Genomic DNA, 26,764 nt, shown 5'->3' with positions numbered 1-26,764 from the left:
CACGTGAGAGGCACACTGGGAAGCTGAAGGGTCGCGCCAGCTGTCACGCTACAGGACAAAAGTTCCAGTCTGGCCAGGCCGTTACGTCACGACTTGATTTCGCGACTTGGCCAAGCCGCGAGATCAAGTCGCTAACTTGCCCTGTTTGGCAAAAACTGACGTTTTGCATTCCCTTCTCACCCTACTATATATACACCCTTATACCCATCATATTGAGAGAGTTTCCAGAGAGAATTTTGTGAGAGAAAACCCTAGAGAAATACAAGATTGATTCATCCCCAATCTTCATCTAAAGAGACTACAAATTCCTCTACTCTCTTCCTCTCCATTATCATACCCTTGAGAGGTCATTTACCAAACCCTTGTCTCACCACACCCACGTTTGTGAGAATGTCCATTTGGAACTTTGGGAAGCAGTTTGGAAAGGAACCAATATACATTGGTTGATGTTATGGTCAAGTAGCGAAATCCGGGAAGTTAGAGAAGAAATAGGTTCGACGTAACCTCGTTGGAGCAAAAAGCTTGGAGGGCTTAGGTACTTGGGTAGATTAGGCTTGGAGGGTCTTCTGCTGTTCATGTATCCTAACTACATTCTTTAGTGGATTATTTGACCGCTTGGAGGGCGGCGGAGAGGTTTTACGCCGAGGACTTCGGTTTCCTCTTCGATAACACATCGTATGTTGTCCGTGTGTTTGCATCTTCTTTCCCTTTACCTTTGCCTTATATTTACTGCTGTGGATGTGTTTATATTTGGCTTAGATTGTTCTATCAGTTCAGTTATAAGCTCGTTATCATATTCCGCACATTAATTGTTTGATATAAAGCTTGAATTGGTATCTTTGTTATTTGGGGTCTAAACGTTCAAAGGTGTTTTATACCCTTTTTGAACTTTCAGAAATTAACCCAAATCAAATATGGCTCTATTTAGGGGTGTCCAAGCTGACCTGCAAGCTGCCCAACCCGACCAAACCGCTTGGGGCTCAAACTAGAAACCATCCAACTCAACTCCAGAAATGGTCGATGGCGAGTCTACATGTCCAAAAACTGAATTCGGTGGGTCGATTAGCGAGTCTTCACATGAAAAACCGAATCCAACTAACCCAACCAAGATCCACCACTTTCAGACGCAGATCTGTCAAGATTTGGCTAGATCTCGACGAGATCCATCAAGATCCGGCTTGTTCTCCCCGTTGGTGTTGCTTCATTGGTTTTGACCAAAATCGACACTGTCCAGCCGACCTGAAACCAAACCAAACCATGTTTTCCAGCAGTTGGCAGTAAGTTAGATTTCCTGTCGCTCAAAGTGGTCGGGTCGGTTCTGAGTTAGGCACAAACCCGACCCAGGCCGACCCATGGATAGGCCTAGCTTTGTCTTGTATGGCTAGAAAACCTCTCTCAGCCCACTTGGAGTGTAGCCACCCTATTTGACTACGGAATTGGCGAATTGGTGATTGAAAAAGTACTATAAGCCAAATACTACTTGTGTGTGCCTTCTCTCTTTTGCATGTATCGTCAACATACAAGTTAATATAGGCGTAGCATTAGGCGCATGCCAAGATCAGATTTTCCCTCTTGAAGGTTGTGATTTTGGTGCATTGTCAAGAAGTGGTATCAAATCTCCACCAAATGCATACATGACTTTATTGCATGGATGCACAATAGTGCTTCCCACGCTTTGGTTATTTTGCTCCGTATATATGTGCCTTCATGCGGTATACATAGAAGGTTAGGTGTGGAGTGGCAAAATGTAAGGAGTGAAAGATAAAAAATCTCTTTGAATGAGGCTTTGTGCAAAGATGAGAAAACTTCTCGTTGTTAATGGTTAACCCCCTAACTCTGTATTCAACCCCAACCTTTGTACTGATAGTCTGATAGAGAACTTTGTATCTATGTGAGAAAATAATTTGGGTCTATTGAGATTTGGGTATTGTGACTTGTGAAAATATCATTACACCATTTTGTATTTTCTATTTTAGTGAAATTTTGTCATGTGGCCACCTGTGGACGTATGCTAAAAGTCAAACCATGTAAATCCTTGGTGTGTATATGTACATATACACACCAAGGATTTACATGGTTATTTTATTTTCTTACCAAGTACTCTTCGTCTTCATTATATATTTATTTTGGGAATCGTTTTCTAAAGTTCATAATATTTTCACAGGAAATGCTATTTGGATATATTTTTCCACAATAATTTAGTAATAGAAATTCTGCTATTACAACATTCTCTCCCCTTTTTAAAGGAGACAATTGTTGCTTAAATCTTACATCATCACCAATACATTGAAATATTCGGCTCATGTTTAACAACCATCATCATAAAATAGATATTATGGATTTTAAATTTTATCTTGTATATATTCAAATTAATTTGAAATGCAAATGGACCATAAGGAATGGATAATTGTCATACTTGGCATTTAATTCTAATTTTTGACCTTCCATGTGATTTTAGGGTGAGGGCTTAGGCTTACTCATTGAAATTTGAAAATGAATGTTTAATAATTTTATTAGTGGTGAAGAGCCATGTAGATTAATTAATTGGCATATTCTAATGTTTTCAACATAGACATCCATGATTCAAAATCCTCTTCTCCCATTATAACTATCGAAGTAAAAAAGAAAAAATAGTATAAAAATTTATTTTGACAATTTCTATTGGATTTTCTTAAATTTTCAATGATTAACTGTAGTGCACGAATGTCAAACCTAAAAATACATCTATCTATGATTCATATAGGAGTAATTATTTTCGTAATATATGATAAAACTATTATTATAGGAGTCCTAAAAATAAATCAAATATTTTAGTGTGTGTGTTAGAAATATATACTTAGTATTCTAAAAAAAATCATAAAAGTATCATATATACTTCCATGAACCTAAATGCGAAAGGGCATTTAGATGTTGGCATAGTTATACCATGCACTAATGACTAGCTAACCCACAGATATTAAGCCCCACAAAGCACAAACATCATTTTGTCGTCAAACCCCACCCCCCATACTAAAGTAACCGGTGGCAACAACTATATCACTCATTGAGTCATTGACGTATTGGTAGAGTTACTAGAATATCATTATCAATTATATTATCATTCAAAGTTTGCAAAGAAAGTAACTGGTTTTGGTAAATTGTGTGGCCACCAATTAACTCTCAATATGTAATGATTATTTATTTATTTTTTTTTCACTTACAAACTTGCAAAGTGTTGTATATGAGTATTTACGGCCAAAATAAGTGTCCCTTTCACTCAAAACAAGTAGCAAAATGTCTCTATTTTGAAACTTTTTAGACATATACTCCGATTTTATACTCAATTTTCTAAAAATTGAATTTTAATGAAAAACTCGATTTTTAGAAAATCAAGTTATAGACAAAAAAACTTTTATATATATATATATATGAAACTCGAGTTCCATGTAATATTTTGCAAGTAACTCGATTTTCATTAAATCGAATTTTTCATTGAAACTCAATTTTTAAAAAATTAAGTTTTAAAATAGGGGTATTTTACTAGATAGTTTCAAAATATAAGCATTTTATTACTTATTTTGGGGGAAATGAGCAAATGCCCATTTTGGCCTAGTATTTACTAAACTATTAATAAAATATTTGAATATAATTTTGATTGGATGTTTGGCCATAGTTGGTTATGAGTGGGGACAGTAAGGTAATAAGGGAACAATAAGGTTCTAATCCAAATTTATAAGAATAGAAATGAACATAAAAAATTTTGTGAACCTTTAAATTTTCATTTTTTGTTTCATGTTGGGAGTTCTAATTATTTTTACTTCATTGGTATCAGAGCATGGGAAGCACATTTGTTTTCTTGCTATTGGCTTTGCCTCCTTTGGCCGAAACATTGATATATTCCACTTAATTTTTGGTTTATTTATTCAACTAGTCACTGAGCTAAAAGGATAACATTGTTACTGACAATATTGGTTTTTGTTGAAATGTATTATATGAACATAAATGAATTGTAAAATTTTATAGGTCTTTAATAATCCACTTGAGCTCTCCGAAACTTACAAATTACCCCCACATCGAAATCTCATTGTGAAAAAATCTCACCATTACCAAACAGATGTGTTTGTTGGTACTGCATTGGTTGATATGTATGCTAAGTGTGATATGTACCCACCACCACCATCACACCAAACCAATAATAGTCCATTTCCACCTTTACATCAGATTAAAAAAAAAAAAAAAAAAGGGAAAAGAAAAAGAAAAAAGGAAAAGAAATCTTAAATTTTTTGTTGAAATGTATTATATGAACATAAATGAATTGTAAAATTTTATAGGTCTTTAATAATCCACTTGAGCTCTCCGAAACTTACAAATTACCCCCACATCGAAATCTCATTGTGAAAAAATCTCACCATTACCAAACAGATGTGTTTGTTGGTACTGCATTGGTTGATATGTATGCTAAGTGTGATATGTACCCACCACCACCATCACACCAAACCAATAATAGTCCATTTCCACCTTTACATCAGATTAAAAAAAAAAAAAAAAGAAGGGAAAAGAAAAAGAAAAAAGGAAAAGAAATCTTAAAAACTTTGACACGCATAATGAAGAATCAACTGTCCATCAACGCCTATAAACGAACCCCAAATCAGAGAAACAAACAACATATTGCCGTTCACACATAATGAAGAATCAACTGTCCATCAACGAACCCCAAATCAGAGAAACAAAAAACATATTGCCGTTCACAGGTCACAACTCCACCTGCCCAAAAAAAGCAAAAATAATAAGATGCAAAATTGTCAAAAGCCAAAAGCCTTAAAGCTTAAAAGCCCAGCACAGCTCATTCATAATTTAGAGAAAAAAGCAGTCCATTTATTACTTATTAGTCACAGTTATTAAGATGAAAAAAAAAGAAGTATAGTGCAGGTAACGACAAGATCACGCAGGGCCTATGCATTAAACGCTGTCTATGACCATGAGTCTATCCATAACCCAAACTCGCAGCCAGCCCCAAGACTCATGACTCATGAGTGAGAGAGTGACATTTGGGGCCTCTCCGCTTTTGTTTTTATTTTTACAAATACATTAACAAATCATCTACTTGTACCATAAAAGAAGTTGTTAATTCAAACTTGTTCAACTTAGAAAAACGATCAAATTGCAATTTCAAGTGAGTTCTTTTTTCCATGTTAATTTCTCATACCCAACAACAATTTACCTTTATGAATTTTTTATTGATAATTTTTTTTTTCTTTCTTTGGAGGGACAAAAATTTTAATCATTATAGCTTCCCCACCATCCTATACAAAAAGAGCAAACGTACCGATATATATAGAAACTAACTCATCCACCTAAAATGTTTTATCTTGTATATATAGAAAGTAACTCATCTATTGTATATAGTTTTAAATCCAACTCTTACTTTCACATTTAATAAGCTCTTATACTTGACTATCATACGAAGATGTGCAGCGACTACCTTGTATATTCAATTATGCAAAAAGAACCCATCAAACGGAGATTGGCTATTTTAGACAATTAAGTATTCTTTAAATAGATAACTTTTTTTTTTTTTTTATATATATCCTTCCTTTAGAAATATTTTACCATTTTCAGTCAAAAAAGAATTTAGCTTAGCATTAAAAAAAAATGGTTATACGAAATATAAAAATAAAACAGAAGCAAAGGGGAGAGAGAGAGAAGTGAATGGGCGCTTACAAAGATTGAAGTTCATCACTTGGTGATAATATAGAGAGCATAAAGTATCCCAGGGATATAGCCAAGAATGGTCAGCAACAAACAAATCCAAAACTCGACCTGAATTAATCAACCACATGAAAAATGAATAAGAAAGAAATATAAAAATGTATGAAATGAAATAAAGAAAATGAATGAAATAGGTACCCTGCAACCAAACTTGAGGAAAACACCAAGAGGAGGCAAAATAATGGCCAAGATGATATCTATGCAGGTAGCAGCTGTCATATTTCTTTTTTTGTTGGAAAAAGAGTAGTAAATGAAAATTGGTAACTGATGATTATCCAATGACTTAAATTACTTGTGTGTTGTGTGATAGAAGAAAACTGCAAGGAGAAACAGATGAATATATAGTCAGTCTACACGTACGGTTCCCCCGTGCTGTCCATGCATTGGATACGTGAAAAATGAAATACTCATAATTCGTAATATTCGCGGTTCCTTAGCGTGTAAATTAAGTCTATCACTTTTCTTTTATTTGTTTAGAGATAGGAATCATAATAAATGGAGGAACTACGTGGCAAAGCCAAAGTGTTCCATGTGCCCCTTTTTTCATTCCTATTGGACAACCATTTTTTATTATTATTTTTTTTTATTCTTTGGCTACCGCTGCCGACATATTAACCTTCCGTCTTCTGTCCACGCGCCTTTGCAACTTCTCTATTCTATTTTTGGGTTCTAAAAACTTCTAAATTCTACATTTCTACTAATTAAATATTCAATTCACAAACTCTTATCCTATCTTTCTTTCTTTTTTTGGGAAAGAAAATACATTGAAATATTTCAGTTATAGATATATGTTACAGGTTTTAAATTTTCTCTTGTCTATTCAAAAAAATTTGAAATGCTAATGGGACCACAAGGAATCGATAATGGTCATATTTGGCGTTTAGGGGTGAAGTTTTAGGCTTACTCATGTAAACTTGAAAACGAAATGTTTAATAGTAATTTCTAAGACAACCAGCTATAATTCAAACTCCCCAACTATCAAAATATCTAAATAATAGTGATAATTTTATTAGAATAAATATAGAAAGTTATTTTCCCATTTTTTATTATTGAATTTTATTAAATTTTCGATTAATAACTTTAGTGCAAGTCTGTCAAACCTAAAAATGCACCTATCCTAGATTCTTTAGTCGTAGGCACACAAATTCAACATGGTTGAGCATTTTTTGCTCCTTATAGTCCACCAATTCCTCGTTAGAAAATGGCTTGAATTAAGGGTGTAGAGCCAAACAAAAATGGATTGAATTAGGGGTGTGAACACACCCCCCCCCCCCCCACATATATATAATATGATTGCTCTTTTGTTCCCCCCAACACACATATATAATATGATTTTATTATTTGCTCTTTTGTTTATCAATTGAGTTGGGATAGACCTATGTTATATCCTACTAATTGTAGAATAATATAACTAGTTCATGTTTATTTTGTTTCTCAACTGAGTTGAGAAAGAATTATTTGACATCTTATTCTTAATAACTAAATGAAATTTCATTTGAACTACCAATATGAATTTGTTGTTATTTGTATTGGTTTAAACTATAAAACACTAATAAAATAGTTTGTGTTATTTTGATGCTAATACTCTGCTCTATTAAGTTATTGGTTTGTTCTTATTTTCTTTCAAAAAAAAAAAAGTTTGTTCTTATTTGTGTTGGTAGTAATATTTAATGCTCAATTAAAATAAAATAAAACATGTCCAACCTATGGGTCCAACTTGATACAGGTGGGTTGAATTTTTTTTTACCCAACCTATGCACACCCCTAGCTTGAATTGAATACACTAGCATGTGCATGTAGATTAGCATCACATAGAAATTAACCCAAATCAAATATGGCTTTGTCTAGGGGCCTCCAAGTTGACCCACACCCCGGCCAACTTGAACAAACCACCCGAGCCCAAATCGAAAACCGTCTAACCCGACTCCAGCAATGGTCGACAATGGGTCTACATGTCCAGAAACCGAATCCAGTGTGTCATTTAGCGGGTCTTCACATGAAAAACCAAATCCAATTGGCTCGATTGAGATTCGCCACTCTCAGACAGGATCCGTTAAGATCCGACGAGATCTCAACAAGATCCAACCAAATCTCGACAAGATCCGACCAATTCTTGATGAGATCCGGCTAGATTTTGACAAGATCCGTTTATATTTTGTTGAGATTCAGCCATTTCTCACCTGTCAATGCTGCTTCATCGGTTTTGACCGAAACCGACACTGTACAGCCGACTCGAAACCGAACCAAACCGTGTTTTTTGGCGGATGGTGGCGGATTAGATTTCTTGTCACTCAAAGTGATCGAGTCGGTTTCGAGTTGGACACAAACCTGACCCGAATTGACCCATGGACAAGCCTAGCTGTCTTGTATGGCTAGAAAATATCTCTCAGCCAACTTGGATTATAGCCACCTTATTTGACTACGGGATTGGCGAATTGGTGATTGAAAAAGTACTATAATCCAAATACTACTTGCATGTGCCTTCTCTCTTTTGCAAGTATTGTCAACACTAGGCGTAGCATTAGGCGCATGCCAAGATCAGATTGTCCCTCTTGAAGGTTGTGATTTTGGTGCATTGTCAAGAAGTGGTATCAAATCTCCACCAAATGCATACATGACTTTCTTGCATGGATTCACAATAGTGCTTGCCCACGCTTTGGTTATTTTGCTCCGTATATATGTGCCTTTGTGTGCACAATATATAGAGAAGGTTAGGTGTAGTGTGGCAAAATGTAAGGAGTGAAAGATCAAAGATCTCTTCGAAGGAGGCTTTGTGCAAAGATGAGAAACTTCTCATTGTTAATGGTTAAACCCCTAACTTTGTATTCAACCCCAACTTTTGTACTGATAGGATCTGATAGAAAACTTTGTATTTATGTGAGAAAATAATTTGGGTCTATTGAGATTTGGGTATTGTGACCTGTGAGAATGTCATTACACCATTTTGTATTTTCTATATTAGTGAAATTTTGTCCTGTGGCTACTTGTGGACGTATGCTAAAACTCAAACCATGTAAATCCTTGATGTGTATATGTGTTCATTTTATTTTCTTGCCAAGTACTCTTCATCCCCATTATTTATTGGGAATCTTTTTCTAAAGTTTATAATATTTTCACATTCAAATTTGCGTGAGAATGCTATTTGGATGTATTTTTCCACAATTATTTAGTAATAGAAATTTTGCTATTACAACATGCCCTCCCCTTTTTAAGGAGATAATTGTCACTTAGATCTTACATCATCACCAATACATTGGAATATTTGGCTCATGTGCATGCCCTCCCTTTTGACCTTCCATGTGATTTTAGGGTAAGGGCTTAGGCTTACTCATTGAAATTTGAAAATGAATGTTTAATAATTTTATTAGTGGTGAAGAACCATGTAGATTAATTAATTGGCATATTTTAATGTTTTCAACGGAATCATCTATGATTTAAAATCCTCTTCCCCCATTATAACTATTGAAGGAAAAAAAAAAAGTATAAAATAATGTTCATATTTTTAATTGAAGCTCACACAATTCTGTGTAATGATATTAAAGCTCCTAAAACTATTTTTAAATTTTTAGTAGCGTTTTTGTTAATCTTTTGAGATGCGTAGGAAATTAAAATGCATCATTTTCATGTTTAATTGTAAATAAACAATTTCGATTGGCAATGCATGATGTCCTTCTAAATCATTAAAAAATATTGGAAATAATTATTTTCATAATATATGATAAAACTATTATTTTAGAAGATTTGACTTCACACATGCACGTCTGATATAATTATTATTTTTATTTAATTTGTAAGGAGTTATGTAAAAGTGATGCATGGGTAATTTTGATATAATATTTTTAAACCCAAGGATAGTTTGAGAAAAATAAATTATTATTATAGGAGTCCTAAAAATAAATCAAATTAATATGACAATTTAGATGTCGGCATAATTAGATGGATACAAATTAAGGTATCGTAAGTTCATAAAAGTATCATATTTCCATGAACCTGAATGTGAAAGGGCATTTAATTTAGATCATGTCGGCATAGTTATAGCACTATTGAATGACTAGCTAATTAACCCACAGATATTAAGCCCCATAAAGCACAAACATCATTTTGTCGTCAAACAACATCCCCCATACTATAAGTAACCGGTGGCAACAACTTGTCACTCATTGTCGTATTGGTAGATCAGTTACTAGAATATCAATCAAAGTTTGCAAAGAAAGTCACTGGTTTGGGTAAATTGTGTGGCCACCAATTAACTCTCAATATGTAATGATTCAATTTTTTTTTTCACTTACAAAATTGCAAAGTTGGTTATGAGTGGGGGCAGGAAGGTGATATGGTAACAATAAGATTCTAATCTAAAGTTATAAGAACAGAAATCAACATAAAAAAAATTTGGGTCTTTAAATAGCTCATTATAATGTATAAATTATACCTTACCCTTAAACTTCATTGTGGTTTGTAGACAAAATAAATTCATTATTATCCAAACTCGATCTCTTTTTAGTCCCTTTTTTTTTTTGAAAGCCTTGTAATTAATTTTTTCATTTTTTGTTTCATGTTGAGAGTTGTAATTATTTTTATTTCCTTGGCATCAGAGCATGTGAAGCATACATGTTTTCTAGCCATTGGCTTTGCCTCCCCCTTGGCCGAAACATTGATATATTCCACTTAATTTTTGGTTTATTTATCAACTAGTCACTGAGCTACAAGGTTAACATTATTGCTGGAATATTGGTTTTTGTTGAAATGTATTATATGAACATAAATGAATTGTAAAAATTTTATAGTTCTTTAATAATCTACTTGATCTCTCCGAAACTTACAAATTACCTCCACATCGAAATCTTATTGCCAGAAAATTTCACCGTTATCAAAACACTACTTATTTTACACCTCTCCCATTTTCTCTCAGTGTGTTTATTTTAAAAGTTATATAATTTATTATTTTTTGATTAAAAAAAAGTAATATAATTTTTGTTTCATGCTAAGAGTCAGAATTTATTTTCACTTCGAATATGACAACAATGTCCATGCAAAATCCAAATTTCTGAATAAAACTATGCTCGACATCGACCCTATAGATAGCTCCAAACCTAGAAAGAAACTTGCTTTGTATTGGATGGATGCAATGATATTTCTAGTTTCCTGTTCTAGTCTTCTAAATACCACATTCATATTATAAGAATGTATTTAGAATCCGCTTATTTTATTGAAATTGAAAACTTTTCGTTGAAAATACTATAAATAAAGGTAAATTTTAGTTGAAAGAGTCTTGTGAAACTTATGAATAGTACCAAAAAATGTAGTAAAACCCATAAATAGTAAAAAAATAAGTTAAATAATAAAATAAGTTGGCAAAAATAATCTTGTTAAATAGATTAGTGTCTGTTTAACTAATTTATTTTTACCATAAAGTAAATAACACAAGAACACGTTAGAAATCTTGCCAAAAATAATAAGCCTAATCCTTTTGGTAGATTTTTTTTTTTTTTTTTTTTGGTTAGAAAGATGTTCATTGCTATTTTCTTAAGAATTAAGATTTTTGTGTTTTCCACGGATAAAACAAAGCGCGTAAAGATGCGGAGCCGACAAATCAAATCGACCAGAGTGTCAAACAAGCGACGGTTCCTAGGATGCCACATTGTGAAATAAGGACGGCGGAGATGGAGGCTTCTAAACCAATAATAAATTGCCAAGTGTGGACGTGTTCACAAATCAGTATTCACAGTTCACAGAAGCAAAGCAAGGCAAACCCAATAATAATAAAGTGGAAGATTCAGCCGCCCTCTCACGTGTGCCAGATATATGATATTATGTGTTAATCTACTTTAATCCAAATTAATTATTAATTGGCTTTTTAATAATCGAATAATCGATATCTGTGATGACCTTTTGCCTTTTTTTAACTTTGAGGGAACATCTTTTGATTTGATTACTCAAAAAAAATCCCATTTTGTGAGTTGAAAGACCACATTCTGTCACCTATTCCTATTGATCTTCAATTTTTTAATTTAAATTATTTGATATTGTTTTGAAGTTATTTCTCAATTTGATATTGTTTTGTGTTATACAAGACAACGTATTGTTGAATGGTGGTTCTTATACATATTAATTGGCTTTTTAATGAATTTGTGATTTTAGTTAGTTTAACTAGTAAATTTTTTTAGGGTTAATAAGAGATTTTCAAAATTGATTGATGTCTTGATATAATGATAAAGAGATTTCATCAGAATAAACGGACATTATAGATTGAAATTCAAAATATATACATGTGTGTGTGTGTGTGTGAAGGTATTCATTTCTAACTTATTAATGCAATCATTGTGGAACCATACTATTTTATAGTAATATTTTTCAATTATATAAAAAATAAATATGAAATGTTGTTAAATTATTCATATGAATTTTTTTTTTTTGGAAATATGAAAAATTGTTTTAATACTTATTTATAACTCGAGTCCAAATCCTCTATGTCACTTTTTGTGTACCATTTTATGTTCCACCAATTATTACTTACCATATGTTTATTTTACTTTCCTTATAGAATAACTAAAGTTTAAAATGGAAAGCAATTATACACATGATAAATAGTCATTAGTGGAATATAGAATGGTACACAAAAAGTGGCATAGAGGATTTGGACTTTTATAACTCTAGTTGATATAATACTTGTAATAGGACAAGAAAATAACTCTTTTCACCCAAAATTTTAAAATTGGTGTTTGAAAAATAGCATTCCTGAAATAAATGCCTCGTTTAAATATTTTATTTCAAATTATGAAATTGTAGTTAGTACCAAATTCATCACTTGATGTGTTTAAATAATTATATGGTCACGTACTTAAGTATACATAGATAGTTATATGAATCTATGTTAATCTTTTTATATTGTTAAGTATCAGTATGTTAAAATAAATGTGAAAGAGAAACCATAAAGTAGAGAACACAGAACATGAGGGTTACATGATTCAATTTAAAAAACCTACATCCACAAAGAAAATCTCAAGGTTACATTTTTATTGTATGAGAGTATAGTATAAATATTGTGTTTATAAATAATTCAACATGATTATATATAGTAAGCTAAACCTTAAACAAACATGTATAACTATGATTAATAGATTTTTAATACAAGTATGAAACTTGACTTACATACAAAATAGGATTAGGTTTGAGCTTATATTATGCAGCTAATAGATCTTTAACACTAATAAGTTTGAACTTTAAATTATTTATTATAACAACAATTATTTACAAATATATGTGATAATAAACAAACTAGACTGCTTATGAATGAGTAGGAGTAAATGTGCCGTTGGGTTATATCTTCACATAATCACATATGAATATGATGGTGTTATATCTTCAATTTTGTTACTAGGGCCATATGTATAATGCATATGATCATGATGGAAGAAAATAACGTTTCATTGAGTGGGAGCATCACATGGTTTTGATAAATTTTAATTAATATCAATTATGTTACAAAAAATTAAGTGTTAACCATATTACCGACAAAATATATTATATTATATTATAATAATTTTGTATTTCAAAAAGAAAAAGGTGAGAAAAAGAGACTGTAAATGAAAGAAGAAAAAAAAACTATATCTAAAGTTAAATAAATATGATTTAATTAATTTGTAAAGATAAAAAGGTCTCTCTCAAAGTTACAACTGCCGCCAGGCCCCAAAATACATGGAGTTGATCTTGTCTCCAACTGTCAAATTTAAAAATAAAAATGAAAAATGCTGCTTTTTTGTTCATATTGTTCCACTTTCATGCGATTTATTTGAAGTGTTAAACTGTTAATGGGCCTGACCAACTTCGAAACTGTGATTGATGGACTATATTGGGCCCACGAGGGAAACAAAGATTAGAAAAGTGACAACGCCATTGCCCATAACAGATTTGGATTCACATACAAAGTCATGGTTCTGACTTCTGAGCAGACGATGAGGCTAGACTCTTGATTGTCGGTAGCTTTATTTAAAAATTTGTTAAAAATACTTCTAATTTTTTCGAGAAAAAATATATATTCTTAATTTAATTAGATAACTGTTATTCTTTAAAAAANACAAAGAAAATCTCAAGGTTACATTTTTATTGTATGAGAGTATAGTATAAATATTGTGTTTATAAATAATTCAACATGATTATATATAGTAAGCTAAACCTTAAACAAACATGTATAACTATGATTAATAGATTTTTAATACAAGTATGAAACTTGACTTACATACAAAATAGGATTAGGTTTGAGCTTATATTATGCAGCTAATAGATCTTTAACACTAATAAGTTTGAACTTTAAATTATTTATTATAACAACAATTATTTACAAATATATGTGATAATAAACAAACTAGACTGCTTATGAATGAGTAGGAGTAAATGTGCCGTTGGGTTATATCTTCACATAATCACATATGAATATGATGGTGTTATATCTTCAATTTTGTTACTAGGGCCATATGTATAATGCATATGATCATGATGGAAGAAAATAACGTTTCATTGAGTGGGAGCATCACATGGTTTGTGATCATCCTAAGAGTCGAAAGCATATAAACAACAAATTTGCAAGATAAAAATTGCATAATGTAACCAGATCATGCTCTACAGCTCAATCACATTCACATATGCTATAGTAAGAAGAGACCGTGTTATATACTGTCCTTTCTAGTATTCCTTCCTTCCCTAGTCTTCTTGCCCCCACTATGCAGGGACCGACATCGACAATCGACATCAACATCGCTGTCATTCACTATTTGGTATTTGCCTTGTGGACTCATGGTTTGTTTGTTGTTTTTTATTATTTTTATGTTGAATTTGAATCACTCTATGTCTGTTTACATAAAAAAAATGAAGTTATAATCGTAACTCAATAAAATTATTCAAAAAAAAAAAAAAAAAACTAGTAGTTAAAATGAATGTTTTTCTACAATTGAAATCTATAGATTTTCTAGAAACTTTCTAAGAATAAAAAATGAATAATATACATAAATATTAAATATTTATTATCTACTGATAAAATAAAAGTTATATCCCAAAAATAGTAGTTGCATAGAGTGGATGTCCTTTACAGCTATTGAAGAAGAATCTCATGAGACAATTCTCACAACATGAGACATCTACGCATATTGTGAGAGAAATGTCTTAAAAATCATTTTCTTTCTTATTATTTTCTTCTAATCGTGTAATATTATGCAAAATTGAAATGAATGTTTTTTTACAATTGAAATGAATGACACAAATAAGAAATCAAGAAAAGGAGAAGAGAATTATGAAGGTATCACATTTGAATGCATGGTTGAAGGTTAGTGTATTGTATCACCCTTTTGAATTAATGTTGTTTAAAAATTATCAATTACTCTATTTTTTTTTTCTTAATTTTCCCCCCTTTTTTTATACGTTGCTGGGTTATGAAATTCTGGCTTTAATTTTCCTTCTCTTATATATCCATTCTATTGACATATGTTACAACGTTTCATCTAGATCAAATTGTTTTTTGTAGGATGAAAAAGCCCCTCATTGGAGGGACCATTTGGGTTTGTTTTGTGTTTTACACTTTTATGATTACACATCTCATTTCCTGCTTTTATTTGAATTTTTTTAATGATGTTTGTAGTTTTCTTTTTTGTGATTCCTAAATAATTATTATTGGAACAACCTACATTTTTTAATATAAATCCACTGGTATAGTTGCTAAAGATGGTATGAAGAGGTTCGTTCTTTTTTTTGTTTGATACAATAATTCACTTGCGCCCTTTCCCTTCCATTGTGGATTTTAATCACTTGTTGGGTGCCATTGCAAGAATGAAGCATTACTCTGTAGTCATAAAAAAAAGTATGTCCCAAATGTGAAGAAAGCATGTATTATACAACACCAACACCAATCTTTATAATAGTAAGGAATGTCTTGATTTTTCATTCATTTTTGCAGGGAAACCTATGGAACCTATGGTATTTCAAGGGAGAGAAAAAAGTTAAGGGACTAAGCATCGATATTAGAGCTGCAATGGCTTTCTAATGAAGTTTTCTTTGCACTTGCATGGAAGCCTTTAGTAAGTCGCGGGTTCTTCACAAAAATCAATTGAGGGGAAGCAAAATCAAGGCTTCGTTGAATGTATAAGCTGGCAAGGTATTCTTTTAGTGTCAAATTGAAGATCAAAGAATAAAAGATTGGAAAGGTCAGGTTTTATTTGCAGAGATCAAGAAGGCAAAGGGATCATAGCTTGCTGCCATGGTTGGGAAACTTTGGACAAGGTGATAATTTTCTAGTTGTCAAAGTTTGGAACAGTAAGAAACAAAGGATTTATAAAGATTATTATTCTTCTAGCTAATGCTTAAGTAGAGGCCTTATATCAGAACACAAGGGTTTCCAGATGGCTTACTCAACTTAGGCCGGCAAATGGAAGGAATATGGTTTAGAATAGCTAATAAGAGAGTGCTTAAGAAAGTGGATGATCTTGGGAGGTAGAGCAAAGACAAGGTTCAAAATTATGACTACTTGCTCAAATACTGTAGCAAAGAAGAGTTGGTGTTACTAATATTTCAACACAGAAATGAAATATCTAAGCTACATAGGACTCCTTTTTTTAGTTGGGATTTCTGTGTAGCTACCTTTATTGCCTTTTATTTTCTGCTAAGTTGCTAACTGATGTTGTACTCTTGAGTCTTGACTATGAATATTAAAAAGAGAGAGAGAGAGAAGTATGAAAGAGATTATTGTAGCATACTTGCAAACTTGAAAAGAGCTATATAGATTAGGAAAGAGGAAAATAAACCATTGTTCTAAGAGGTACTTATGCAGAAGATAAGATTATGTGCAAAAGTTATGCCAAATCTTTTTCGGCACAATATAATATTGGCACACATTAGATATTTTAAAAATATGTTTATGTCCTAAATTGTTTTTTACAATATATCTTAATTAATTAAGGATACTAATAATAGCTAAAATTAAGGAAAAATGGACATGAAGAGTCCTATTTAATTGGCCTACTAACAAATATTATTAACAAATATAGTGCAACTAAGTGAACAATTAAATAGATCCCATTAAAATAAGTGTCCTTTACAAAAAAGTATTTGTTAGGGCTCAAATTGACCCAAAGCCCAAAGGGTATGAACAATGGCCTAAACAAGTCCACAATAATAAATTTGATAGACAGATAGAGAATGGGTTTAACAAATGAAGACTTAGTGAGTTATGCATATATTATGCACGGTTTTGCATGAACTGTATGGTTCAACCACGGTTCAAACATGCTTGTTAATTAAGAATATGTTCAAACATGCTTGTTAATTAAGAATAAATTAGAAAAGTGCGCTTACTAGGTTTAGAACCTAGGCATGGTCAGAGTTGGAGATAGAGCCTAACCACTCAATTAAGCATGCAAGTTGATGCTCAACAATTTTTTTTTTAAAAAAAGGAATACTTGAAGTAAACTTAACGCAATTTTTTTATTTTTTATTTTTTATAGAAACAACTTAACACAATTATATTTTACTTAATTAAATTATCAATCTCTTACAATGAATAAAAAAAATTATAATTAAAATCCTTCAAAGATTTTCAACTTTACTTTAAAAATTAATGTTTTCATGGTTATTATTTTATTTTATTAACTTTTTTTTATTTAATTTGTAAATATATCCTTGAAAATCATTAAATTTTCCTTACATATATAGATATATTAGTCAATTTTGCTAGTTTTATAAATTTAATATCTATATTTGGGTTTTAATTAATTATTAAAGTAATTATGACATCATCGCGATTCAACCTTGGTCGAACTTTGGCTCGACTTTAAAAATCTTGAATCTCTTCCTTTACCGGTTTTTTGAATGGTTTGGATTTGAAATCCATGGCTAGGAATGTCATTAGGCTAGTTCCAAAAAATGAATACATTCACACATAAACATATGATTTTAATGTTTTCTCAGCGTTCATTTTTGGTGGCTTGCCTCATAACACTCTAACTGTATCAATAGTTCTCAAATGCATAATATGATCAAACATACACTTAAACCTCAAATTATGATAACCAATGCATCGGCCTCAACAAACTTAATATAACCCTAACGAGTTAGCTTGGTGGTTCTTAAGACTTCGTAATATTTATGAGATTTTAGATTTGAAACCTTTTACAATCATCTTAAGGTCATCCTCACGAGATTCCTCTCTATAATGACCTGGTGCATATGGGACAGAAGACTGTATACACACGAATGAATAGTTAGATAGCCGAAGAGTTCCCGTTGCCTCGTTTGTCAAAAAATAAATAAATAAATAAATAAAACCCTTAATTGGCTGCAAGTGGTGTCGCACTATTTATCGCTACACCAAAGTTTATTAGTTTTGAATTCAATCTTTTGACGCTGACTTCAGCTCTCAAATCTCTCTCTTGAGAACATTTGAGCTCCGCCTCCCCACTGCCGCACCAAATCAGCGATCTGGGTCTGTGTAAAGAAGGCGCTTGGGCACAAGACGAGGAGAGTTGCTGCTGTTGGTGACTCATTGAGTGTGGGAGTCAGCTTCTTCTTGTTGTTTGGTATTTTTATTTTGATTTTAATGGTTTTGTGATTTGGGTTCTCTGTGGAAGTTGAGAAAGTTCACTGGATTTTGACATTTTCTGGGTTTTGGATGTGCAGATGGTAGTGGAATTTGGGATTAAAGATGTGAATGCGAGGAAATAATATTTGATTGAATTGGTGATGTAGTATTGACTATTGAGGTTGATGCATGTCTATAAAGAAAAGAGAAAAAAAGAAGAAGAAGCAAAACTAGAAAGAGAGGTTTTTTTGTGTTAGTTTAACTAGATTATGAAACTTCTCTTCCCTCTAAAATCTCACAAAAGAGACACGTTAACAACCTCTCAGTTTCACTCCACTTCAATTCTTCTTATCAAACTCCTTCACCAGACATCATCACCTCATACTCCCACACATCTCAACAATCTCCTCGACACTACTCTCCATACCAAAAACCTCAAACATGTCATCCAAATTCACGCCCAACTCATCACAAACAACTACACTTGTCTCCCTTTCCTCTTCAACAACCTACTCAACTTGTATGCTAAATGTGGCCATATCAACCAAAGTTTACACCTTTTCTCAAATACCCATCATGGGTTTAAGAATATTTTCACTTGGACCTCGCTTATAACCCAATTATCACACTTTAACAAACCCTTTAAGGCCTTGACATTTTTTAACAATATGAGATGCACTGGTATTTATCCAAACCGCTTTACTTTCTCTGCTATTTTACCTGCTTGTGCACATACTGTGATAGTTACTCATGGTGAACAAATGCATTGTTTGATTTGGAAACATGGGTTCAAAACAGATGTGTTTGTTGGTACTGCATTGGTTGATATGTATGCTAAGTGTGATGACATGAGCTCTGCAGAGAGAGTGTTTGATGAAATGCCTGAGAGAAGCCTTATTTCTTGGAATTCAATGATTGTGGGGTTCTTGCAGAATAAGTTTTATGATCGGGCGGTTGGGGTTTTCAGGGAGCTTCTTAGGGAGAGTTCAGATAGTCCTGATCAAGTGAGTTGTTCGAGTGTGTTGAGTGCTTGTGCCAATATGGGTGGTTTGGAATTTGGGAGACAAGTTCATGGAGTTGCTGTAAAGCATGGTTTGGTAACATTAGCTTATGTTAAGAACTCATTAATGGACATGTACTGTAAATGTGGGTTGTTTAGTGATGCTGTCGAGTTGTTTCAGACCATAGGAGATAGTGATGTTGTTACTTGGAATGTTATGATAGTGGGGTGTGTCTGTAATGACAACTTTGAAGAAGCTTGCAATTATTTTTGGGTTATGAGGAGGAAAGGTATTTCACCTGATGAAGCATCATACTCTTCTGTTCTTCATGCTTCTGCAAGTCTTGCGGCACTTGATCAAGGCACTTTGATTCATGATCAGATTATAAAAACAGGTTTTATTAAGAATGAGTGTATTGCAAGTTCATTGGTTACAATGTATGCAAAATGTGGGTGCTTGGGAGATGCTAGTCGTGTGTTTGAAGAGATTGAAGATCGTAATGTGGTTTGTTGGACGGCTATGATTGCAGCTTGCCAACAACATGGCTGCGCAAACCAAGTGATTGAATTGTTTGAGGAAATGCTTGGGAAAGGGGTTAAACCTGATTACATTACATTTGTGTCTGTTCTATCAGCTTGTAGCTATGCTGGGCATGTTGAAGATGGGTTTGTGTACTTTGATTCCATGAATAAGGTGCATGGCATGAATCCTGGGCCTGAACACTATGCTTGCATGGCTGACTTGCTTGGTCGTGCTGGTCGATTGGATGAAGCTAAGAGGTTTATTGAGTCAATGCCAATCAAACCAGACTCATCAGTTTGGGGAGCTTTGCTTGGGGCTTGTAGGAATTATGGCAATGTTAAAATGGGAAGAGAGGTTGCAGAGATTCTTTTTGAGTTGGAACCGGAAAATCCAGGGAATTACGTGCTACTATCTAATATGTATGCACGTAATGGGATGTTGAAGGAAGCAGATGAGATTAGAAGGATGATGAGGGTCAATGGGGTAAGAAAGGAACCTGGATGTAGCTGGATTGATGTTAAGAACACTACCTTTGTGTTTACAGTGCATGACAGGTCACATCCTAGGACAGATGAGATATATGGGATGTTGAAGAAGTTGGAGGAGTTGGTGAAGAAGAAAGGTTATGAACCTGAGACACAGTTTGCAATTAACAATGTAGAAGGGTACAAAGAGCATAACTTATGGCATCACAGTGAGAAACTAGCCCTTGCATTTGGGCTACTGGCCCTACCAGTTGGGGCTCCAATTAGGATAAAGAAGAATCTGAGGACTTGTGGAGATTGTCATACAGTCATGAAGTTAGCGTCAGAGATATTTGAGAGAGAGATTATTGTAAGAGATATCAATAGATTTCACCGGTTTACTAATGGTTTGTGTTCCTGCGGTGATTACTGGTGACTGGAGTTTGAGTTTGAAGGAATAGAAACATCATCTCTTGGGGGCTTTTTCTTTCCTCCTTTTGCTCCCCATTTTTTCTTTCAAAAAAATATGTTGATTCAAAGTTGCTTGAATTCTATCCAAGAGGTCGTGTGATATTTGGTATTATTAAGATGTGGGAGTTTTACATTCATCACATTAGGAGATCTGTTGAGAAGAATAAGTGATTGCCACTTCAGTGTATGTATTTAATCATCTTTCAACGATGAGAACTAAAGCTGTCAGCCTGCCACCTTCATGTACCCGAGGATTGCCTGTACATACAGTATATATTGAGCTTAGAATCTTCACCTCAGCTAGGGGTTTTCAAAATAAGTAACAATTATACGAAGTTGAGTCATGATGTCAAGGGTTCATCAGGATTAAAGGCTATACTGATTAAAAGTATGTAATTTACATCTTGGATATGTAGCAAATACTCAAATTATTTTGATTGTCACTTTCTTTCTTATATTACAGTGCAAAAGCAGCCTCAATAACGTTGTATAAATTATTTATGGTGTTTAACCTGAAATATATATATATATATATATATATTTGAATATATATTTTACTTAATTGAGTTTGCATCAAGATTAGCATTAAGGTCATATCTCTTAGTACTAGTGATGGATGAGCTCACTAAATTGATTCAAGAAAAAGTTTCTTGGTGCTTTTTGCAGATGATATGATTTAATTAGTTGATGAAACTAGAAGTGAAGTTAATGTCAATTATTCTCTATTGAGGATCCATAGTCAACCTCAAAAATTCGTGATTAAGGCTTGTTAATGTTGATGCTGTTTACTTAAGTAAATTCATATTCACACCTTTAAAACCATTTTATCCACATGTAGTGCAATTCTTTGGTGGATGCTTAATAAGCAATTATCATTTAAAAAGGGAAAAGAAAAACTGTAAAAAATAACAAACAATTTGGCACATGTGATATTTTATTATTATTATTATTATTATTAATTTGAGGTTGAGATATTAAGCCATGATTTCATCATCTCAATGTTTAAAGATGCGTCTGCATGGTAAATACCTAGTTTTCTAAAGGACAAGAAAGGCCTTTGCAGAACATTGTGTGACAAGTATTGAAGCTTAAGTATAAAATTCTACATTACACATTATGTGACAAGTTCAATAATTATCTGCTTGCAGTATAAAGGCTAGGAAACCCTTCTGCCCTGTAATTGATAGTGACGTAGGTTCTGATTGGAGGGTTTTAGTTGCACAAGGGACTGTACTATTATTGGATCTAGGTTCTTAATGGATGGATGTGCGAAAAGAATCCTCTCTGCTTGTAATTATATGGCTATCCAGCAACAATAACTTTAGAATCTATGCAAAATTGTTTGTTACTTATTTTCATTTTCCCTTTTGTCTTTATTTTTTTTTAATCTGCTCAGATGGTGCTAGAAAGCTGTAGATTACCATTCAAGAAACCGTTGGCTGTTTGTTGGAGTAAAAGTTGCAGATGATAGGAGGTCACCATTGTCTATTGAATTTTATATTTCTAAGAACTTGGGAGACAATTTACGTGTTATTGTTACCGAAGTTCATCAATTTTCTACCTTACATGCACATTTAAAGCACATACTTGGAGGCATGAATACACACTTTCAATGATGAATGAATTCTGCTTTAACAAGTTGCATTAGCAAATCTGGACACTAGAGTATTTCCTGATTTGATGCTCTTGAGATTGTATCTGATATGACATCATGTGATCAAGTTGCACCAAAATACTATTCTAGCATATCTGTAATGATGCCTCATCTACTCCATTAACTCATATCTTTGAAAATGATATCGTAATATCTGGAATATCTTTGGTATTAGTGACAAAAATGTCAGTACTTATAAGAGTCATGTCATCAAGAATATAGCTATACATAGTCACCACACATAAGTGTGACAAATATAAACCTTTCAAGTAAATAAAAGAATTTATTTCCTAAGAAAGCATTGGAACAACCACCACTGCACCTCATTTATCTTTGCTGCTTCAAATAATGGTCGGGTGATGAAGTGCCTTCCATACTCCCCCTCCCCCAATAAATATAAAATTGGAAGAGGTTCTACCTTCCATGAACTGATTGATATTTCTACAGTTGTCCTGGCAGATATGTCATTTGAGTTGAATTACTTTTTAGTACTTAACATCAGAACATCATGGGCAGAGTTAATATAATAAAGTCAGGTGGTCCCTTCAGAAACTTGAAATAATGGTTTGTTTTTATGGCATCTTAAATGTGATAGCTGCCTGTGTCTGCCTTCTACTCCCATTTGCAGGCTCTCTACCTTAGCCTTCTGAAGACATGCTTTTTGCACACAAAAACCAAATTAGAAAATAAAAGGGAAAGAAAAAAGAATGCGATTAAGTGGTGACATTCTTAAATTTTACAAAATGTAGCCAAAAAGTAATAGTAATGAGTGTCTTATTATTTTAATTTGAAAAAAAAAAAAAAAAAACCACCAATGATAAACACCAATGATATTCTATTTACTTGTTTATGAATGAGCATGATGTAGAAGGTGCATGTTTGCACATGGTGGAAACATTATCCAATTGTTTATGGATACTTGATATGGGTAGCATTTATAGAGAAGAAAAATGATAAAAGCAGTCTAGTGGTTGTGGTTCTACTCTATTAAGTTTTAACATTGAAAGTTTAAGATTCATAGTCATAAAAATAGCTGTGCGTGTTAGATGCTTCTAGGGCTCATGTGCAGATTGCAGGGAAGTAAAGACAATGGCCTGAAGAAACAGTTAGCACTGGGAGAGCAATATTCAGGTTTTGGAACAACCTATAAGGCTCCGCAGCAAAGACAGTATTATTTTATACAAGGTCCATCCCAGCTCTCTTATCCCATGAAACATGTCACTTGATTAATTTTCATTATCCTCTGTTCTTCCCATTTCTGTGTATCAGACACTGTATTTTCTTTATTCTGGTATCTCATTGTGTCTGATATATTTACTTGGGATCTTCAGGTCCTTACCAGCATGCTTTAGCAAATTATTTCTTTATTTATATTCCTAGACACACTGCTTTGTTATCTGCATGATATGCTGTTTAAGAATAATAATAACGGTTCCACTCACAAGGTTTTAAGTTTGTTTATTTAGATTATTACAATTTGGAACCATAACAAAGTCATTGCATCAAAGAATATTTATGTTGGTTCTATGCTCTTATTGCAGAGGAGGAAATGACTGGCTGCTTAAAAAAGGTGGTGGCAGCAGGTTTTGGGCAGCAAGTTCAAGAAATTGATAGCAGTGGGAGCTTAGAAGATTGCAGATCAAAGACAAGGATTAAAAACAGTGTAAATATGCAAACCTCTGCCTCCTAAAATAGTTATAATGATGACTTTATAATGGTATCCTATTATATTACAGCAATAAAAATCAAGTTTTTCTCCCAAAATTTTGGGGTTGGATATGGATTCTCAACAAACAAATTAATTAGGATTCACTGCATGTATTCTTCTCTATCATTAGTATCATATTCTAATATGTTTTGTGATTTATGACTTTGAAATAGGGTAGATGCAACAATACTTTGATTGCTTGCAATCTGATTCTTCACAAGTATCTTTTGAAAGGATAATTATCTTATTCACCCATATGTCTGTAAGAGGCACGCTCCATACTGGGGAGCATAAGATACCATGAAATGATGAAAATGGTTATGATTAGGCTGTTTTATGACTGCAATGTGGTTGGTACATAGTACCTCCAGAGGAGATGAAACTGACATGACATGCATGTTAATAGGAGCAACGCATTATTTTTGCAGGCAGCAGTGTTCAATGTACTTGTAACCGAAGTTGCAATCATCCTTTTGCATAGGGGACACGTGTTGCGCTAACTTGCAAACCATGTCATGCAATCACCAGACCAGCATGGTGGGCTCAATTTTGGCTGTAAGAATGAGTGGTTGGTAATTGGTATATATAACATGGACACAAAAACAAAGAGTCACGTGTGAGGTTCAGACATGCACGTGAATTTCACACACTCACATTTGAGAATCTAGCATCCACTCAAAAGTTTGGTCAATTTTATGGACCCTCTCAATATTTCCACCTCTAGTCTAGAGTAAAACCATATCACATTCACCCTCAATATAAGATGCTCTAAGGATTTGGGGGCCCACGTGTATGGTGCCAAATCCCTTACTGGGTCACTAAGGTTCCACGTGGACAATGCCTATTACTTCATCTTTCAACTGTGGGGGTCTACTTGGACTCCCAACTTCCCTTTAAAAATTGGGACAATTAAGAATTTAACTTTGCTTTCAACACAACTTATCAATAAGCTTAGGAGACAACATTTTTAAAATATTTTTCATAATTTTTAAGATGGTAAATTATAAGTAGTAAAGAGTAGCTTTTACAAAGATTTTTTTTTAACACCATTTGTATTTCACCCTACAAAAAAAAAAATAATAATAAATAATAATAATAATAATTACAAAAAAAAAGTAAAAAAAAAAAAAAAAAAAAAAAAAAAAAAAAAAAAAAACCAAACTAATTACAAAAAAAAAAAGTTTCAACTAATTACAGAAAAAAGTCAGGCAACAAAAGAAATTGTGTTCTTAGACTTATATAGTAAGGGTTAGCTTCTCACATTAAACTTTGTAGAATGCTACTATAGATTAAGATAGCTTCCCATTGTCCATCTCTGCAACAAAAGCAAAATTAAAACTAGGATAAAATATCATTTTCGTTCCTAAACTATCACAAAAGTTCGTTTTTCGTCCCTAAACTTTCAAAAGTTCTATTTTCGTCCCTAAACTATCACAAAAGTTCATTTTTCATCCCTAAACTTTCAAAAGTTCTATTTTCGTCCCTAAACTTTTCCAAACGTATTGATTTTCGTTCCTCCCACATCAGCACTCTGTCAAGCCATGTCAGCACTCCGTCAGAACTTTTGAAAATTTAGGGACGAAAATAGAATTTTTGAAAGTTTAAGGACGAAAAATGAACTTTTGTGATAGTTTAGGGACGAAAATAGAACTTTTGAAAGTTTAGGGACGAAAAATGAAATTTTGTGATAGTTTAGGGACGAAAATGATATTTTACTCTTAAAACTATTATGTCCTCTTCATAAAAGACAGAAAGGCATCCACTCGCTGCTGATAATCCACTTGAACCAAATCTAATCCCATTGTTCCTTTATTGAATTATCTTCCCACTGTATTAATCACTTTCCTAACTTTACACATATTGCTGTTTTATCTCAAACAACATTTTCCTTACTATTTTTTTATGAGGGTCCTACATATATCTTATCAAAGTAAAATCAGTGACTCAGTGGTTAGAGTATGAAAAGTCCTTAAGGTCCCAGATTATAATAATTTGTACCCATAGAAAGGCAATTCTGACCTTGATATATCATATCAAAGTGCTTAAAATGATGAGCAATGGTGACATTTTGTTTACCTAAATCAAAGGAAGCGCTAACTAAGCTGATTATAAAATGTGTGATAATGTCATGGATTCTAATCCATGAGAAAGAATAATCAATTACAGAATCGATTGTGACTAATGGTTTTGAATATCTTATATTTCTTTAGCTCAAAAAAGGTGTTACAAAAAAGCTTCATCTAGCAACTTTGAGATTCGTGTAAGCCTGTATATTTAAGTAAATTCAAATTAGTGATTTCAAAGCTTCTTATCAAAAATCCAAGTTTATGACAAAAGGGAAACATTGCAAAAAGGACCATTCTTTAAATCATTAAAATGCCAATACTACACTCCACAACTTAATTTTACAAAAAGTCTATCCAAAACTGATGGACAAGAAGATTTATTTATTTTTTTTGTTTGAATCTATTTGGTTCAACTTATTTTCAGCCTAAAATGGAATTTTCAAAATTTAAAAATATCATTTTTTTTTAAAGTGCAATTGTATTTTTTACAATAATGTAAGTTACATGAATTGATAAAAATAAATTCATCCAAAAGTATATTTCCAATTAGCTTACTTGGTGACAATTTTTG

At 32.8% G+C, this 26,764-nt stretch overlaps 2 protein-coding genes and 1 long non-coding RNA gene across 4 annotated transcripts; 2 read left to right on the top strand and 1 right to left on the bottom strand.

Moving 5' to 3' along the window:
- Nucleotides 1-4,290: 4,290 nt before the first annotated feature.
- LOC111987815 (hydrophobic protein RCI2B) lies at nt 4,291-6,079 on the bottom strand. 2 transcript variants are annotated; one of them, XM_065782949.1, is made up of 4 exons: nt 5,887-6,079; nt 5,701-5,799; nt 4,730-4,743; nt 4,291-4,659 (listed from the first exon to the last, which is right to left on the bottom strand). In XM_065782949.1, the coding sequence occupies exons 1-2, from the start codon at nt 5,965-5,967 to the stop codon at nt 5,716-5,718; spliced, it is 165 nt and encodes a 54-aa protein (XP_065639021.1). In that variant the 5' UTR covers nt 5,968-6,079; the 3' UTR covers nt 4,291-4,659; nt 4,730-4,743; nt 5,701-5,715. The 2 variants fall into 2 exon arrangements, with proteins under 2 accessions (XP_065639021.1, XP_023875325.1); XM_024019557.2 differs by having other exon boundaries at nt 4,291-4,743; nt 5,887-6,077.
- Nucleotides 6,080-18,066: 11,987 nt separating this feature from the next.
- Nucleotides 18,067-21,208, top strand: LOC112000963 (pentatricopeptide repeat-containing protein At5g04780, mitochondrial-like). The gene is made up of 2 exons (XM_024033133.2): nt 18,067-18,305; nt 18,406-21,208. The coding sequence occupies exon 2, from the start codon at nt 18,577-18,579 to the stop codon at nt 20,728-20,730; it is 2,154 nt and encodes a 717-aa protein (XP_023888901.2). The 5' UTR covers nt 18,067-18,305; nt 18,406-18,576; the 3' UTR covers nt 20,731-21,208.
- Nucleotides 21,209-23,252: 2,044 nt separating this feature from the next.
- On the top strand, nt 23,253-24,194 carry LOC112000964 (uncharacterized). The gene is made up of 2 exons (XR_002881764.2): nt 23,253-23,604; nt 23,961-24,194. It is a non-coding gene; the product is annotated as an uncharacterized LOC112000964 (long non-coding RNA).
- Nucleotides 24,195-26,764: the final 2,570 nt, after the last annotated feature.

Source organism: Quercus suber, unplaced genomic scaffold, assembly GCF_002906115.3.
Source record: "Quercus suber isolate HL8 unplaced genomic scaffold, Cork oak 2.0 scaffold_321, whole genome shotgun sequence".
Lineage (NCBI taxonomy): Eukaryota > Viridiplantae > Streptophyta > Magnoliopsida > Fagales > Fagaceae > Quercus > Quercus suber.
The sequence above is the reverse complement of the archived record's forward strand: the minus strand, read 5'-3'. Positions and strand labels throughout refer to the sequence as shown.